General features: G+C 52.9%; 1 protein-coding gene across 1 annotated transcript; it reads left to right on the plus strand.

Moving 5' to 3' along the window:
* Nucleotides 1-2773: 2773 nt before the first annotated feature.
* Slc2a10 (solute carrier family 2 member 10) lies at nt 2774-17025 on the plus strand. The gene is made up of 5 exons (XM_059259772.1): nt 2774-2911; nt 9858-11132; nt 11614-11736; nt 13046-13181; nt 15039-17025. The coding sequence occupies exons 1-5, from the start codon at nt 2908-2910 to the stop codon at nt 15115-15117; spliced, it is 1617 nt and encodes a 538-aa protein (XP_059115755.1). The 5' UTR covers nt 2774-2907; the 3' UTR covers nt 15118-17025.
* The last annotated feature ends 253 nt before the right edge of the window (nt 17026-17278 follow it).

The following is a 17278-nucleotide window of genomic DNA, read 5'->3' on the forward strand; positions in this document are numbered from 1 at the left end:
ATGGCTGGCTTTTCCCTCTGATCCTCAGGTAAATTTTATTGGGGGACACAATACATCATCACATGTAGGTTTGCATGCCTGTTGTAGCCGAGTCTTCAGAAGTCAAATAAGCCCCATTCCCTGGTTGTGTGTGTCTACACAATCTGTTCTACACTTCCTCCTTTCAGGCAACTTTCTCCTTCTCTCCATCAAGGTAATTAATAGTGATGAGTATGCACCAGCTATTTATCATTCGGGAACGAACTACTACAAACCTAATGATTTAAAGCAAAATTAATCTCCTTATGGTGTGTGTGCCTGGCAAAGGTTGAGATCAAGGTGTCAGCCAGGAGGACTTGCAGGCCAGGTTGGGGGAGGAGGCCTGAGCACACTGTGGTCTTGGCTGAGGTTCTCAGTCCTTCACGGGCAGCTGATCTTAGGCCCTCAGTTCCCCATTGTCCAGTGCCTGGAGGCATGGGCACTATACAAGTCAGTAGAGCCTTGCCCTGGGTGGAGGGGCTTCCACAGGGCATCTCACATGTGGCAAGTGGCTTGATCAGAGCGAATGGCTACGTGATCAGGAGATCAAGAGTAAGGCTGACACTGCCAACTTTTATAACCAGATTGTAAACGGCAGTTTGTCATCTCCCATTTTTTAGAAGCCTATCTCTGGGTCTTGACTACTGGCAAGGAAGCCAGAGAAGTGGATGGCCTTGAGACACCAACACCAAAGGCAGGACCATTGGGGTGCATTCGAAAGGTGCTTCCTCCTTGAGAGGGTCAAATGAAGAAAGAGGCCTCCATTTCCTAGAAGAGACAGACAGGGTGCCAGGCAGAGACACACCCCCACAGCAAGTGCGAGCCACAAAGACCAAAAACAGCTAGGCCATTCCAGCCACACAACTTCCGTGGACAGTCTCACAGGAGTGGAACAGCACTTGCTGAACTGGATGGTGACAGTTCCACAGAGGAAGGAAGAGCTACCATGTGGGACTGGCCGAGAGGCAGTCCATGAGGAATGGCAGTAAGGTAGGATGGTTGAAAGTGCCACACCAGGAGTTTCATTTCCCAGGAACTGGTTGTTATGGTTTGAACCCCAAATGCATCCTCCACAGGCTCACATAAGAATGTCCAGCTTGCCAGTCTGTCTGTCATGATCTGAGGTGTCTCTGACATGGGTTTTTGCCAGTATGAACTCCAGACTCAGGGTCCCAGTGTCCCAGTGCCTCAGACCAGCAGTCACATAGTTACATCTCCTGGTGTACATACACTAGGGAGGGCATGAAGAACGTGGGGCCATGTTTCCAAACGGCCCTCCCCATCCCTCTCAGACTGTAAAGGGCCCTGCCCCAGGAGGTCTTGCCTAGACCATCTCTTTGTAAGGTATTTGTCTGTTCCATGGCACTCGAGTCTGTGTGGAGAAAGTACATGTGTCTACACGGGAGGCTGGGGTAGTGTGAATACATGAGTGTGAAAGCCTGTGTGTGGACACGGGAGGCTGGGAAAGGCTGCACTCACTTGAGTGCTGAGCCTGCATGTGGTCTTGGAGTAAGAATCGGTGCCCTTGTCCCCAGCCTAGGTGCAGAGCCAGCTGCCCCCTGATTCCACATGGATGCCCAAAGCCATACAGCAGCAAGCCCAGAACCCTAGATCTCCCTGCCCAGCCGCACGGCACCCCCTTCCAATGTGTAAGTCCTTACCAAGTCTCCTCTGGTTTGCCCACTTGCCTCCATCCAACTATTGTCTGGCCCCAGATGGCCGCATCTCTGCTGCCCGCTGCCCAGCTCTCAGCCTGGCTCCTGTACCCATCCGAACTCTTAGCTGTCTCCTTCAATCGGGGTAAAACTCCTCGTGCCTGGACTGGGGTAGACTCGGTGGTAGAGCGTTTGCCCAGCACACAGGAGGTCTTAAACGCAGCTCCCAGCATCCTCCCCGCCCACATTCTTGGCTCTGGCCTACCCACTCCTCTCCACTTGACCTCTCTGAACTCTTAGGCTCCTCAGCCTTGACTTGTGATGCTCCTTTGTTCTCCACTGGCTCCTTTGCTGTTCCCTGGGCCTGGTCCATCAGCCCCCACTGAAGTTTCCCCTCCTTAGACCAACCCAGCCGTCCCCAACGGCCTGGCCCAGCGCCCAGTCTGGTGTTGGACCGCCCTTCCTTATGCAGCTGGCTCTTCTGGCTCCTTTAGTTCTTCCGCCGTTAGAAAGAAAACTCCTAAGGAACACGGAGCGTGTCTGCCTTGTTCCCCGGGCCACCCCAAGTCTAGGCTGGTGTTCCTGTGGCTTGTAGGTGCCCAGACCTCCATGAAGAGTGAATGGTGCTGAAGGCCTGGGGTGTCAGAGGTGCTGGATAGGGGTGGGGGTGTACACATGGGAGAGGCCCATCACAGGGTGTGTGTGTGTGTGTGTGTGTGTGTGTGTGTGTGTGTACATGGGAGAGGCTTGGCACAGGGTGTGTGGTGTATGTGTGTACATGGGAGAGGCCTGATATGGTGTGTGTGTGTACATGGGAGAGGCTTGGCACAGGGTGTGTGGTGTGTGTGTGTACATGGGAGAGGCCTGATATGGTGTGTGTGTGTACATGGGAGAGGCCTGATATAAAGTGGTGTGTGTGTGTGTGTGTGTGTGTGTGTGTGTGTGTACACTGCGAAGGCCAGTGAAGGGTGTGTCACAGTGACTTTGGAAACTATTTGTAGAGTGACTCCCTCCCAGGGAAACTTGAAATAAGTTCCCTTGTAGGGCAGCCACAGAATTGGCTGTCGCGGGGCGGTCCCAGGCTCCCCCTGTCCCGCCCCCCAGGCTCAGGCCGGGCTGGCCAGCGTGGCGGAGGGAGGGCGCAGGCCCCAGGACTGGGGAAAGTTTGTCCGTCGCTGCCACAACAGGGATTTGACCAGGACGTGCCGGGGGGCCCAGAGCCCAGCCCGTAGCTATGGGTAAGTCGGGGCCCCGGAGCTCTGGGCTGGGGGAGCTGCAGGCCTGGGCCTCCCGGGACCCCGCGGAGGGCAAAGCGCTCCTCCCTCCCGTCGTCCATCTGTCAATCCGCCTTCCTGGGGAGTGGCCTGGCCTCAGGGAGCCCCCAGGAGTCCCCGTGAGATGATTCTTCCGACAGGGCTTGGAACGGTTCTGCAGACAGGGTCGCTTTGGGGTGCTGAGGCTGTCGGGGGCGGGGGGGGGGGCTGGGAAGACTGCAGATCTGCAGACTGGGCCATGCGCCCAGGGAGCCAAGCCAGCCGGCAGGTTGCTAAGCACCTCAGTGCTGGGTACTGCACTAGGTCAGGGCATTGACAGGTACGGGTTCCACAGAACTCCTGTGCCGGGTTTGACTTCAGTGAGAGGAGGCAGGTCCACCGATGCATGTCTTTGCCACTTCAGGGGCCCAAGATTTCTGTTAACTTCTCTAGATTCCAACACTCAAAGGGAGAGTCAGTTCCTCTCTCTTCGGTGGGCATATAGTTCACGACACACACACACACACACACACACACACACACACACACACACACACACGGGCTGGGACACCGTGAACAAGGGAGACTGTGCTCTCAGCCTTGGAGGTGAGGAGCTGGGGGAACAGGTAGTGAACAGGATGCGGTGGAACATACAGGGGTATGAAGGCCGGGAGCTGTGTTTCTTGGGTAGCTCAGGGGGCTAAGGTAGACCTGAAACCTTACCCAGAAGTGGGTTTCGCTGAGCCCTGGGGGACCAGCTTCCAGGTGGCAGGAATGTACAGTGAGGTCCAAGCCAGGGGGCCAGCGGCTCAGTGGATAAGGGGAGGGGCTGGGCGGTGAGTAGGGAGCAGATTGTGCAGGGCTCTGAGGGCTGTGAAGAAAAGTTTGGATGTCATTCCAAATGACTGGGGAAGCTGGAGGTTTTAAGCTGCAGTAGTGAATGGGGTAACTTGAATTGCCCGTTAAAACCCTAGCGAGGCTGTTCAGTGAGAGCCATAGTAGCTAACATTGGATATAGCTAGTATCCCATTTGTAGATAATGAGGTTCAGAACGGTCCATTCTCTGACAGCCATAGCAGAGAATAAACATCCTCATTCTAAAAGGGAAGAACAGGGAATTAGCAAGGAAAAATTGGGCCAAAGCAAGACTCGAACCCAGAAAGGCAATGAGTAGTTCCCGGAGATCCAGGCCTGGCATCTGGGACTCATGGCATCATGAGCTTCCATGAGCTTGAACAGCATTGTCTCCATCAACTGAGAGACTAAAGGCCTCTGTCTGAGATGGCTCCTCTGTGGCTTTTCCTTGGTGTATGGTCCACATTTCTGGTACCTCTAGCTTCCTGGGGTTTCCACATCAACATTCGGCCATCAGTTCCAGGGGCAGCAGGGTCCCTTGGGATCCACGGCTGCAGTGGCCTCAGAGACCCTGGCCAGCTGATCATGGTGATATAAACCCTGAGGAAACCACTTCCTAGGTGGTTCTGGGCCAACAAGGTACCCCCAGGGGTTCTCAGTACCCCGAGGAAAGCCTTTTAATTAAGTTTCTAGCTTTGTTGCTTCTGTGGCTGGGACTTGGTGGCTTTCTGAGGTGCCCACAAAGCCTCCTGCCTGTCGTCCCAATACAGTGTGCTTGGCTTACGTTTTAATGGTGTGACTCTCTTCAGAGACCTTGCCTTCCTCAGCCCCAGCTTTTCAGGCTTCTCAGACTGGATGGCTCTGCTCTTGCTCCCAACTCTTACTGTTAACCTGGCAAAAAGCAGCTGGCAACAGCTGTGTCATAGCCTGAATGCTAGACTACTTGAATTCCTCTAACAACCAGCTTAATTTTAAAATTTTGTTTTGTTTTGTTTTTTGAGACAGGGTTTCTCTGTGTAGCTTTGCGCCTTTCCTGGAACTCGCTTTGGAGACCAGGCTGGCCTCGAACTCATAGAGATCCGCCTGGCTCTGCCTCCCAAGTGCTGGGATTAAAGGCGTGCGCCACCACTGCCCAGCCTAAAAATATTAATATTAAAAATCACTTCTAAAAAATCCTCTGTGTGTGTGTGTGTGTGTGTGTGTGTGTGTGTGTGTGTGGAGAGAGAGAGAGAGAGAGAGAGAGAGAGAGAGAGAGAGAGAGAGAGAGAGAGGATGTGTGTAGATAGGTAAGAAGAGGAATACAGGAGTACACATGCCATGCTGTGAATATGGAGGTCAGAGAACAAACAGCCATTGGTAATCCGTTCTCTTTCCTCCTTGTTGAGAAAGGGTCTCTGGTTATTTTTGTGAGCTCCAGGATTGCTGCCTCCAAGCCTCTGGGTGATACTACTGTCTCTGCCTCCCACCTTGCCAGAGGAATGCTGGATTACAGATGTGACAAGCTCATCTGGCTGTCTACAGGCTCTAGGATTCACACTCCTGCTGTCAGGCCTGTTCAGGAAGCACTTTTACCTCCTGAACCTTCTCACTGGGCCTAAAATATGACATTTAAGTTTAGCTTCCCACAGACTCTCAGGCTGTGGACAAATTGTACATAAATTCTCTGTTGGAATGTAACAGATGGCCTCTAGTCCAATTCTGAATAGGATTTTAATTCCTGTTTGAAGTCTCACAGGCCTGGCCATCACCGTCTGTATTCTTGTTGGTGCTCTGGTCTTCTGAGTTCCTACTGGACACACTCATTAAGCCCTGATTCTTGGGAATCTCTAGTCATATCTCTAAACTCTTTCAAAACCCTCATACAAACCAGTTCCATAGGTCTAAGAACCACGTGGGCAGGTACGGCCACAGCAACAATCCCACTTCTGGTACCAATTTCCTGTATCAGTTACTTTCTGTGACTGCAAATGAAATACCCAAGAGAATATCTTGAAAGTACGCAAAGTATTTTTTACTTCACGTTTCAGAGTGTTTGGTTTTGTTTACTGCCTCCAAATAGGTCCCACATCCTAATGTTTCCAGGACCTTCCCAAATAATACCATCAGCTGGGGCTCAAGTCCCCCTATAACATGAGCTTTTTGTGGGGACAATTCATGTATAAGCTGTAACAGTCACCTCATGAATCTTGACAGAACCTCTGAGAGTGAACTCCAGGAACCAAGGGAGGAGAGGACAGTGGGCCAGACAGCAATTTTGGGGTGATGAATGGCAGGATGTTGGGTAAGGGTAAGGAAGAGGTGGAAATCGGGCTGAGTTTTCCGCCATGAACGTTTGCCTCCACATAAAAATTGACTGACGGCTGGGAAGAGGTGGGACTGAGAGAACAGGACCAAATCCTACCACACAAGCTTTTGTTAATTGGGAGTGCCTACCACCCGGCTTCAGCTTTGGGGAAGGCTCCTCCCCTTCCTGTTCATGAGTTTATTCCCTCGTCGGTAATTCCGAAGCACACCTCATAAAGTTGTGGAGAGACCCAAATGAGTTATTAAGCTTGGTGATCAAAGCAGAGCCGGGACCAAAGACTGCTCTCCGTAAATCTGGCTATCATATTACCAAAGTTCTCCTTGGGTCTGGAGTAGGGGGTGGGGGGGTGGGGGGTTGGGGGTTGGGGAGGTGGGGGAGTGGGGGTGGGAGTGACAGATGTTGCTGGCTGCTCCTAGATGCTTCCAGAAATATCTATGTTTAAATGTATGACTTAAACCTAAGAATGACCTGTACAACTTCAATGCCAATGTGGCAGTCACCGAACACATGAGTTATTAAGATTATTATTATTAATAATAAAAGGAATTTTCTTCTGAAGGTCATGGGCACTAATTTACTTATTTTTCTAAGTAAATTAATGGAAATGAAACCTGAGGTCCTCCATCACATTAGCTGCCATTCAAGTGCCCAGTTGTTCACACACACACACACACACACACACACACACACACACACACTCACAGCTGATTACTTCCATGTGTAATAGGGCAGGTGCAGAAGTTTCTGTGTTCTAGAACATTCTCTAAGACAGCACTGCTGTTGGATGACAGGAAATGGATCTGTGGCGTGTGTGTGTGTGTGTGTGTGTGTGTGTGTGTGTGTGTGTGTAAATAGCAGCCCCAAACTTAATCCATGTGTGAAACAATGCTTGAAGAAGCAGCATCTTGGGTGAGTAGAGGGCGGAGTGGGTAGTGTGGAGAGCGTGGCTGATACATATAAGTTGATCTTTGCAAAGCAGGAACTCTCAGGCCGAACTGGAAAGCATCCAGTTCTAACTGGTTAGGGTCATGTGGTCTGGAAATGGGGATCTGAAGATGGGGTGCCCTGCACGTCTAAAGGAAGGAACCCACCCACCTTGAGGGCGTGTGAGCTGAGGGATCGTGGCTGACAGACACTGGGTCGCTGCTCTGTGTTTTCTCCAGTGTCTGCTCACAGTCCCTTTATAATCCCCACTGTCCGTGAGTCTGTCTCTTTCTCACCCTGTGCAAACCTTCAAGGCGTAGTGGATTCTCCCACTCCCTCACCATTTCATTAACATCTGCTTTTAAATTCATGAGTTCCACGTCTTCCTTGGGGCTGTTTCATTTGCAATTTTACTAGTTTCCTTACTTGAAGATTTAATTTCTTGTTGGGTTATTTTGGGGCCTCTGATAAAAATTACCTGGCTGCCTCTTTGACTTCATCCCACAGTCTTGGGCATGTGGCCCTTCTGTTCCCTGTAGATGGCTATTTTTATCTTATTCCTCCTCTGCTGGTCTTCTGTGTTCTCCTCCTGCCTTAACCTATGGCCTGCTGGGTCACGGCCTATTTAATGTCTCATAGGAACACATAGTTTCATGATTCCCCCACCGAGACAGGGTTTCTCTGTGTAGCCCTGGCTGACCTAGAACTCACTCTGTAGATCAGGCTGGCCTTAAACTCACAGAGATCTGCCTGACTCTGCCTCTCGAGTCCGTGCTGGGACTAAAGGTATGAGCTACCACCACGGCCTGGCTTAGTTTCCTGATTCTTTTTTTGGTTTTTCGAGACAAGGTTTCTCTGTGTAGCTTTGCTCCTTTCCTGGAACTCACTTGGTAGTCCAGGCTGGCCTCGAACTCACAGAGGTCCGCCTGGCTCTGCCTCCCGAGTGCTGGGATTAAAGGCGTGTGCCACCACCGCCCGGCCAGTTTCCTGATTCTTAAGGAGGGAGGTAACTGGTCAGATGTGCACCCTGATTGCCACCGACTGATTTTCCTGTCCTTGGCAGTGTTGAGGATAGAACGCAGGGCTTCATTCACCGTAGGTAAGCTCTCTACTGCTGAACTGTACTCCCAGCCCCACACAGTGCTTTCTAGAGCTCCTTGTTATCCAAACACTTGGAAAGCCAAGACAAAGTGATCTTTTGAGCCCAGAAGTTTGAGGCCAGCCTGGGCATCATGGAGAGTCCTCAGAGAGGGAAAGAGACTGATCTAGTGCCACACAATTGGGGAGCTATGACAATAGGGTTTTCTCTTCTGACTGTCTAACATATTGTCCTGACCTCATTACTACGAATATTAAGGCGACTTTGCATTCCCCTTCAATTCCCCCAACTTAAAGGAAAAAAAACAAAAACAAAAACAAAACAGTAGCTGGGCGGTGGTGGTGCACACCTTTAACCCCAGCACTCGGGAGGCAGAGGCAGGCGGTTCTCTGTGAGTTCGAGGCCAGCCTGGTCTACAGAGTGAGTTCCAGGACAGCCAGGTTGTTATACAGAGAAACTCTGTCTTGAAAAAACCAAAGAAGAAAAAAAAGAAAAGAGTAACTAGACGTTGAGAGGGCTCTCCCACTTCACTCAGCAGTTTCATAAAGCATTGAAATCAACTGTTTAAAAATTAGACCACCAGTTACCTTACTCCCTGTGTAAGTTATCGAAGGCTTGTGTCCCCTAAGAATGAGATTCCTCATTGTCCTGCTGACCCAAGGAATCCATGAACTGGCCCTTGTTCATGGCAGCTAACAGCCTGTCCCACCTCAACTCTCCCCTCAATCACCCTTGCTGGACTCCAGCCTCTCCACCGTTGCAGATCAGCCCAGAGCTCCAAAGTTCTCCAACCCCATGTTAGCTCCGCCCTTACTGTGTGACCTTGAGAATTTTTTTTTCTAACCTCTCTGTTCTGCTCAGATGATGCTGATGATGGGAGAGGGTTGCTGTGAGAATTCATTGAGGGAAGCTGAGCACAGCTTTCACAACAGTCTGGTCCTTTGTGAGGGAAAGGGGGAGGCAGAGTAGACAAGTCGGCTGTCTGGATGGATGGGTGGGTGGATGGATGGGTGGATGGATGGATGGATGGGTGGGTGGGTTGGTAGATGGATGGATGGATGGACAGACAGACGGACGGACGGACGGACGGGTGGATGGATGGATGGATGGATGGGTGGGTGGGTGGATGGATGGGTGTATAGATAGATGGATATGTGAGTTGATGGAAGAGAGAAAGGAGAGAGAGGAAGGGAAGGGAAGGGAAGTAGTTGACTGATCAGATGTTTATATGTATAGGTAGATGGGTGGAGAGAGGGAGGGTGTGGGGAGACAGGCGGAGTAAATAGATGTCTGTCTAGATGGCTAGAGGGGTGGAAAGCTAAGTAGTGTGTCAATGGAAGGAAGGGAAGGAGGGAGGGTAGAGGGAGGGAGGGAGGGAGGGAGGGAGGGAGGAAGGAAGGGCAGGTGGTTGAACAGTAGACAGCTGGATAGATGGAGGGTTGGCACACAGAAGGGAGGGTGTGATGCACAGACCCTCCAGTGACGGAGGGTGTGATGCACAGACCCTCCGGTGAGGGAGGGTGTGATGCACAGACCCTCCGGTGAGGGAGGGTGTGATGCACAGACCCTCCAGTGAGGGAGGGTGTGATGCACAGACCCTCGGGTGAGGGAGGGTGTGATGCACAGACCCTCGGGTGAGGGAGGGTGTGATGCACAGACCCTCGGGTGAGGGAGGGTGTGATGCACAGACCCTCTGGTGAGGGAGGGTGTGATGCACAGACTCCAGCGCTGTCACTTTTGTTTTCCAGGCCATCGCCCACCTGTCCTCCTGCTCTGTGCCTCTGTGTCCCTGCTGGGTGGCCTGAACTTTGGCTATGAACTGGCGGTCATATCCGGTGCCCTGCTACTACTACAGCTGGACTTCGGGCTGAGTTGCCTGGAACAGGAGCTCCTGGTGGGCAGTCTGCTCTTGGGGGCGCTCCTCGCTTCCTTGGTCGGGGGCTTCCTCATTGACCGCTACGGCAGGAGACGGGCCATCCTGGGGAGCAATGTGGTGCTGCTGGCTGGCAGCCTGATTCTGGGTCTGGCCGGCTCCCTACCCTGGCTGCTCCTGGGCCGCTCATCCGTTGGCTTCGCCATCTCCCTGTCTTCCATGGCTTGCTGTATCTACGTCTCAGAGCTGGTGGGGCCGCGGCAGCGGGGTGTTCTGGTGTCCCTCTATGAGGTGGGCATCACTGTGGGCATCCTGTTTTCTTATGCTCTCAACTACGTGCTGGCTGGCAGCCCTTGGGGCTGGAGGCACATGTTTGGCTGGGCAGCTGCACCCGCTCTCCTGCAATCGCTCAGCCTCCTTCTCCTCCCTGCTGATGCACAGGCCACAGCAGCCCACCAAGACCTCATTCCGCTCCAGGGAGGGGAGGCCAGCAAACCAGGCCTGGGGAAGCCACGGTACACCTTTCTGGACCTCTTCAAGACCCGGGACAGCATGCGGAGCCGGACTGTAGTAGGATTGGGACTAGTGCTATTTCAGCAGCTAACAGGACAGCCCAACGTGCTATATTATGCCTCCACCATCTTCAGCTCTGTGGGCTTCCATGGAGGCTCCTCAGCTGTGCTGGCTTCTGTGGGGCTTGGTATTGTGAAGGTGGCTGCCACCCTGACCGCCACGGGGCTGGTGGACCGTGCAGGCCGTAGGGCCCTTCTACTTTCTGGATGTGCTCTCATGGCCTTGTCTGTCAGTGGCATAGGCCTGGTCAGCTTTGCTGTGTCTCTGGACTCAGGCCCCAGTTGCCTGGCCACATCCAACGCCAGTCGGCAGATGGACCTGCCTCAAAGCTCAGGTCTGCTTAAGGGTTCATCTCCGCCACTAGGACTACGAACCGGTGGGGACCAAGGACAACCAGTCCTGTCGATCACTGAGAGGACCAAGCCCCATCCAGTCACCACAGTGTCCCTGGGACCAGCTCTTAGTGCCGCCTCCCCAGTTCCCCTGGGTCCCATCTTGGAGCACACCCTGCTCTGCTGGTCTGCACTGGTTTGCATGATGGTCTATGTGAGTGCCTTCTCCTTCGGATTTGGACCAGGTAGGAGGTAAATCCAGAGCCTTCTGTCCCTTTTAGTGGGCCTTATCAGTCTCCGGACACACGAGCTTTAATGGTGGGTGACTGAGGCTTCGGGGTTCCTTATATCAAGGGGTTCCTCCAGAGCTGAAGCCTACACTAGCAAGTTTTTAAGGCTCCCCACCCCCATCACTGAATTTTAAACCAGGTCTCTTCAAATCTTGGATCTGTCCCTAAGTGGCTCCATCAGAAGAGCTTTATCTGAAAGGAGTCAGATAAAAATCAGACATACCAGTTTGCCTAGGACCCTTCTGTTCTTGGCACTGGACATCGTGTGTCCCAGGAACTTGAGACTGTGGCCACTCATGGGATTCTCACAGGGGTGTGGGGGTGTGCAGCCGGGAGACTCGGGGGCAGAGAATGTGGCACAGGGCTCAGATAACGAGGACAGGAGGTGTCCTGTCCAGTTCACGGGTGCCCACAAACTCTCCTGCTCTCGCCCTAGTGACCTGGCTGGTCCTCAGTGAGATTTATCCCGTGGAGATCCGTGGGAGAGCCTTTGCCTTCTGCAGCAGCTTCAACTGGGCGGCCAACCTCCTCATCAGCCTTTCCTTCCTCGACCTCATCGGTGAGTGCTCTGGCCTCAGCCCAGGCCGCGTCCATCTGGACCTGGGGACAGTTTTCACCAGAGCTAAAGCTCCCAAACTGGCTGGGTCACAGCGGCGTGAGACCTGATACAGCCCAGCTTGTGAACCAAAAGGGAATTTTCCATCTCCAACCACCTGAGTGAGTGGGGTGGGTGGCCTTAGACAGAGCCAGTTGTGGGTTTTCCCACCTCAGGGATTGACCTTGACTCTTCCTCAGCTGTTCCCATCATTCCTGCCTCGTGGTCTAAAGGTGGCTGCCAGCAGGCCTCTAGTGCAGCCCGAGTCCCGGGCCCAGCCCTCCTTGGCTCAACAAGATCACCTGTCCCTCCCAGAGCCAATGGCTGGTGGTATTCTGATGTCCAGGGCTCCTTTAAGTCTGGACAGTTCTTAGGACGGGGTTACTTTTCTACTCCCCATGGCCAAGTGTTTCCATGTCTAGCTCTTGAGGCTGTGGGGACACTTTGGAAGAGCCACTCACATGGCGGTCTCCCAGCCTTCCTTCTCCCTGCTGCCCCTGTCCCCAGACATTTTTGTGTGGGGTGGATGAACAAGACAGAAGGGGGAGGGAGGGGAAAGAAGGGAGGGAGGGGAGGGAGGGAAGGGAGGAGAGACTCATCGTGAGTCCTGCCCTACCCTCAACCCCATTTCACAAATGAGGAAATGTGTAATCCCTAAATCCAGCCAGTTGTCAGAGGACTGGAGCCTGGCCCTCCAAACCAGCCCAGGGCAGATCCCACCACTCAGGGAAGCTGATGGAAGGGTGGTCTTGGCTGCCAGAGAGAAAGGCACCCACACAGAACCTGACATCCGCCTCTACAGAGTCACTTCCTTCCAGCCCCCTCTCTCTGTCATGGGCCCCCTGACGTTAGAGGCCTCTGGTGACATCACTGATGTGGTCCTTAGCCTTGGGTAGAGCCCTCTGTTCTGGGCCGGAGCAGTGGTTCCTATCTTCCTGCTCTCCGGGACCAGATACACAGAGTCACCCTTTGTGGCCTTCTGGAGCAGAAGCTCTGCAGCCACCGTTGCCATGGCTGGTCCCTGCAGCCAGCCACACCTCCACTCAGGTGTTCTGACTCCGAGGGACCTCTCCCTCCGTACAAGTTGCCCTTACCATGCTGGTGGCCCAGCCTCGGTGACAGCCAGGGGCAGGGGAGGCGTTCTGCAAACCGGCCATCCCCGGCCCTTGCAAGGGTGAACTGTTGGTTCTGTACCTAGGACCTGTTGGGTAGCCTGGGCCTCAAGAGCAGGGTGCTCAGCTCCTGGCCCACACTCTCAACATTGTGTCCCAAGGTGCCATCGGCTTGGCCTGGACCTTCCTGATGTATGGGCTGACTGCTGTCCTTGGCCTGGCCTTCATCTACTTGCTTGTTCCTGAAACGAAAGGGCAGTCACTGGCTGAGATAGAGCAGCAGTTTCAGATGAACAGGTACGTGGTGGGTGGGGCCGGGGCCAAGGACAGAGGCGCAAAAGTGGGCCCTTCAGGACCTCAGGGCCCTCTTCCTTTTGCCAGATGCTCACATCTCCTCCTGCCTTGCTGACATTGTCCCCAAGGAAACTTCAGCTGTTTTGTACCATCTGACAGTGGCTTTGCATTGACCTAAAGGCTCCACTCCCGGGTGTGTGTGTGGTGAAGGGATCAAACCCGGGCTTTGCATGTGTAGCCAAGCATTCTAGCCCTGAGCTACATCCTGCTTTTGAGACAGGATGCTGCCATATAGTGCACCACGTTAACTTAGGGCTTGCTGTGGAGTTCAAGCCGACCTCATACTTGCAAGCTTCCTGCCACCATGCCAGGCTCTCACAGGAACTGAAAGTTAATTACAAACCCCAGAGTATTGGAATCTTAAAACCACCGAATCTTAGACTCGTGGGCTTTGGAGAAAAGAACATAGCTGAGGGCTTAGTCCGTGTTCCACCAGGTGTTTATACTAAGTCCTTGCAGCGATGTCCCAGGCAGGGTTTGAGGCCTTTGGGGATGCAGCAGAGGTCAAGAATGACGAGGTGCTGTCCTCAATGAATTGCTGTTCAAGTTGGGAAGGGGCAGAAAATAAGTCAACAGACCATTGAAGAGGAGTGGTCTAAACTGATGATACTTGATGAGAAGAAACATGAAGCTGCATATCTTGCTGGGAGGCCAGACTAGCAGAGAGAGGGACAGAGGGTCAGGGTTGTGGCTCAGTTAGAGCGAGGAGGGGAGGCAGCCATGTAAAGATGAGGCGAGGGGCATCCTAGGTGGAGGGAGTAGCTGGTGCAAAGACCCTGAGGTGAGATCCTGTCTGACTCGGGCAAGGAACAAGAGATCCCTCCCGTGGGACTGGAAGAGGGAGGGAGGAGGGCGGAAGGTCGGAGCAGCCAGATGGAGTTAGACCACTTCTGGTCTGGAGGTCACAAACAGGATTTCAGAGTCTTAGCACCCTGGGAGAAAAGAGGGGGGACAGGCGCCCCGGACGGGATGCTGCAGTGATGAGAAAATTCCCTCACCTAACAGTCCAGGTTCTTGGCTGCCTGTTCTATTTCTGGGATGGCCTGGAGAGTTTTTTTAAAAGTCATTGTAATATTGAGCCAGCCTGCCGCTGAGAGGAACAGGTGGGGGTGGGGGGAGGGGATAGGCTGGCCTCCCAGAGACAGAACACGCAGCCGATGTGGGCATAGTGCAGCTCCTTTAGCTAGGGTGTTTGGGTTGTTGACCAGAGGTGTATTTAGAATTCCCCAGGTACATGGTGACCCTGCTTGCAGAGGCGGGGGGGGGGGGGGTGTCCTGTGGCATCCAGTGCTTTTATCCTGGGTCCTGGAACAGTGGCAGGCACACCCCAGTCATCAGTGACCCAGCTCTACGAATGAGTGAAATGGAGTTCAGGGCGGCTCGTGACTGAGCTGATACCTGCCTGAGTGGGGGGAAGGAGGAAAGGCAGGTGACTTCAGAGCTGGGTGGAGAGGGAGAATGTTCTGGGAGGAGGGAAGATCAAGGCCCTGACTGGAGTGATGGCCATTCTGATGTTTGAAGAGAGTCACAGGAGGCCAGTGTGGCTGTGATGTTAGGTTGAGCATTACGCAGGTCCTCACAAGGACATGAAAGGGTGTGGCTTAGAGTTTGGAACGGGCACCATGGCTGGGATGGAGACACAGCAAGCCCGGAGGAGCTGTGCAGGCTGGAGAACAGGGGTATGCATGTTAGGAAGGAATCAGGAAGGGGTGGAACAGGGTGGGGGCCGTGAGGTCCTTTGCTTCCTGCCCAGGGAAGGCCGCAGACCTGTTGCTCTCTGATCCTTGGTTTCCTTGGCAGGTTCCCTCTGCGCTTTGGCCACAGGCAGAACCCCAGCGGTATCCAGTACCACCGTCTGGAGGTCTCCTCAGCCTCCTGAGGCTCCTGTCTGCTTGGAAGGTGCTGGCACATTGGTTTCTGCAGCTCCAGCTCCCTGCCTATGGGGCCTGGAACTCATGATTCAGGTTTCCTTCTGTAGTGGCCCTGCCCCAAAGGGTGCCTTTTGCTGGGGTGAGAGATGAACTCTCTACTCTTCGTTTTGAGTGTGAGACTCCAGGGACTCTGGGAGATCCTGCTCCATGCTTCGGTTTCCCTGTGGAGTTGGCTTGTCTGCAGTGTTTATAATGACATCCTCTGTGGTGTCTTCACCAAGGGCTTCTCAGATGACCCGGGAAGGAAGTGTCTTCCACCGCCAGGCCTGAGCCAGCGGAGACTGCAAGTCTCTGCCTTCCTTGTCCACTTGCCAGGGTCTTAGTGATCGGGAGCCTGTTTGGGTCACTCCCTTCCTCTTACCCAGGATATTTATCGGGCCCTGGGACTCTGACTGAGGACAAGAGGCTGTTGCTAGGATGGCTTTATGACCCTGGCCTCAGTTTCCTCCACGTGTTGCACAGAAGCCTAGACTAGGCTGCTCCTAAGTCTCAGAGCAGGGATATCAAACACTCAGCGAGGGCTCTGTCATGTCACATGGTCCTGGGACAGAAGCTTTGTTAGTAGAGAGTGTACCTAGATTCGAGAGTCAGTACCCCGGAATGCAAGAGCTGGCCCCCATGATGTGACAAGTGCCAGGGTAGGGCAGGGAACTTTGAAGGAATAAAGAAGGGATCGGAGGGACTCACCCAGGTGTTGGTGATTATGGCTTCTACTTTGGGTACTATTGATGTCCTCAAGCCTCAATTTCTCCATCTGCAGAATGGGCAGAGTTGTGCCCCTCAGAATTTATTGACTTCCCCATCTCCTTCAGAAGGGTCTTTAGTGAGCTCTGGGGGGCTTCTGCCCACTGTGTTACACAGGGCACCTCCTTTGGGGCATTGTAAGGAGTCAGTCAGCTGGAGTCCAGCAAGTGGCTGAGGTCAGAGGTCGCATAAGGAAGACGTAAAAAAGATAGAGTTGGTTCCTGGACACTGGGTAGTTGGCCTCACTGGCACTGTAAGTCACACCCTTTTGGTTCCCAAGCCTGGCCCGGTGACCTTGCTCTTCTTCTAGATACTTCATTTATAGCCAGAGGCATGCTGGATTCAGCTTGTGCTGGCTGGCTCCTCAGAGCCAACGGCCACACACTCAAGACTTCTGCAAACTGGTTGCTAAGCACTGCCCTTATTTAAAAAATTATTTTATAATAAGCAATTGGTGTAATTCTAATAGTCAATACTCAGACTTCATCATGTCCCACCAGGTGTGGTGGCACACGCCTGTGATTCCAGCACTCAGGAGACTGAGGCTGGAGGATTGAGCATTCTGGGCCAGTCTGGTTTTAAACCTTGTCCCGATAAATAAATAGGTAAATACAAAAGGCAAACCCCTGTTGCCACCTAATTTCTCCCTCCTCCGTGCTGCTGGATCATCCTCACGTGTGTCTGATGGAGATGGAGGGAGGTGCTGTGCGTTTTACTGCTTCTGCATTCAATGCCGTCACAGTAAACGCCTGGGCGCGTCTTTGCCTGCCAGAGGCCAGGGAACACTGCAGACCAGGGCGTGGTCTATTGTCTGGTTGATTTTTCTGGAGATGGGAGCTGCCGGGTCAAGGGTTAAGGTGCCTCCTGTGTGTAGCTGGTATATTGAAAACAGCACAGAAAATGGGGCGTGTGTGAAGATTCCTCCCCTCTGATCAGTTCGGCAGACGCCTGTTCGCAACCTTGATGGAGGGAGCAGCTCTAATGTATATCTGACCTTCAGGAATGTGTGTCCATCGCCTGTCTATCCCCAACTGCACACTACTTATGGAACATTCTTTAGATGAAATATTTTCCCACACAAATACATGCATCTTAAAATAAATTATTTTGAAGATGTATGTGGTGATTTATATTTCTACACAAATGCACATTTATTGTCTATTAAGTGTCAAGGGCAAAGTTGTGGCCTAGATAACATCCCTGTTCTTATTCTAACATTCTGGTCGGGTGCTTGATCCATGAGAAATAAAAAAGGAGATAGAGAGAGAAAAAGAGGGAGAGAAAAAGGAATGGAGCGAGGAAAACTCATTGATAGACAGATACTGAACAGTAGGTAGGTGATAGATAGGTAAGAGATTACGGACA

Source organism: Peromyscus eremicus, chromosome 4 (genome assembly GCF_949786415.1).
Source record: "Peromyscus eremicus chromosome 4, PerEre_H2_v1, whole genome shotgun sequence".
NCBI classification, from domain to species: domain Eukaryota; kingdom Metazoa; phylum Chordata; class Mammalia; order Rodentia; family Cricetidae; genus Peromyscus; species Peromyscus eremicus.

Excerpts from the sequence above, each read along its gene's own strand:
- Slc2a10 (XM_059259772.1), top strand. Across the intron at positions 11,133-11,613 it reads CTCCTTCGGATTTGGACCAG|TGACCTGGCTGGTCCTCAGT; the intron begins GTAGGAGGTAAA and ends CTCTCGCCCTAG. Across the intron at positions 11,737-13,045 it reads TTCCTTCCTCGACCTCATCG|GTGCCATCGGCTTGGCCTGG; the intron begins GTGAGTGCTCTG and ends TTGTGTCCCAAG.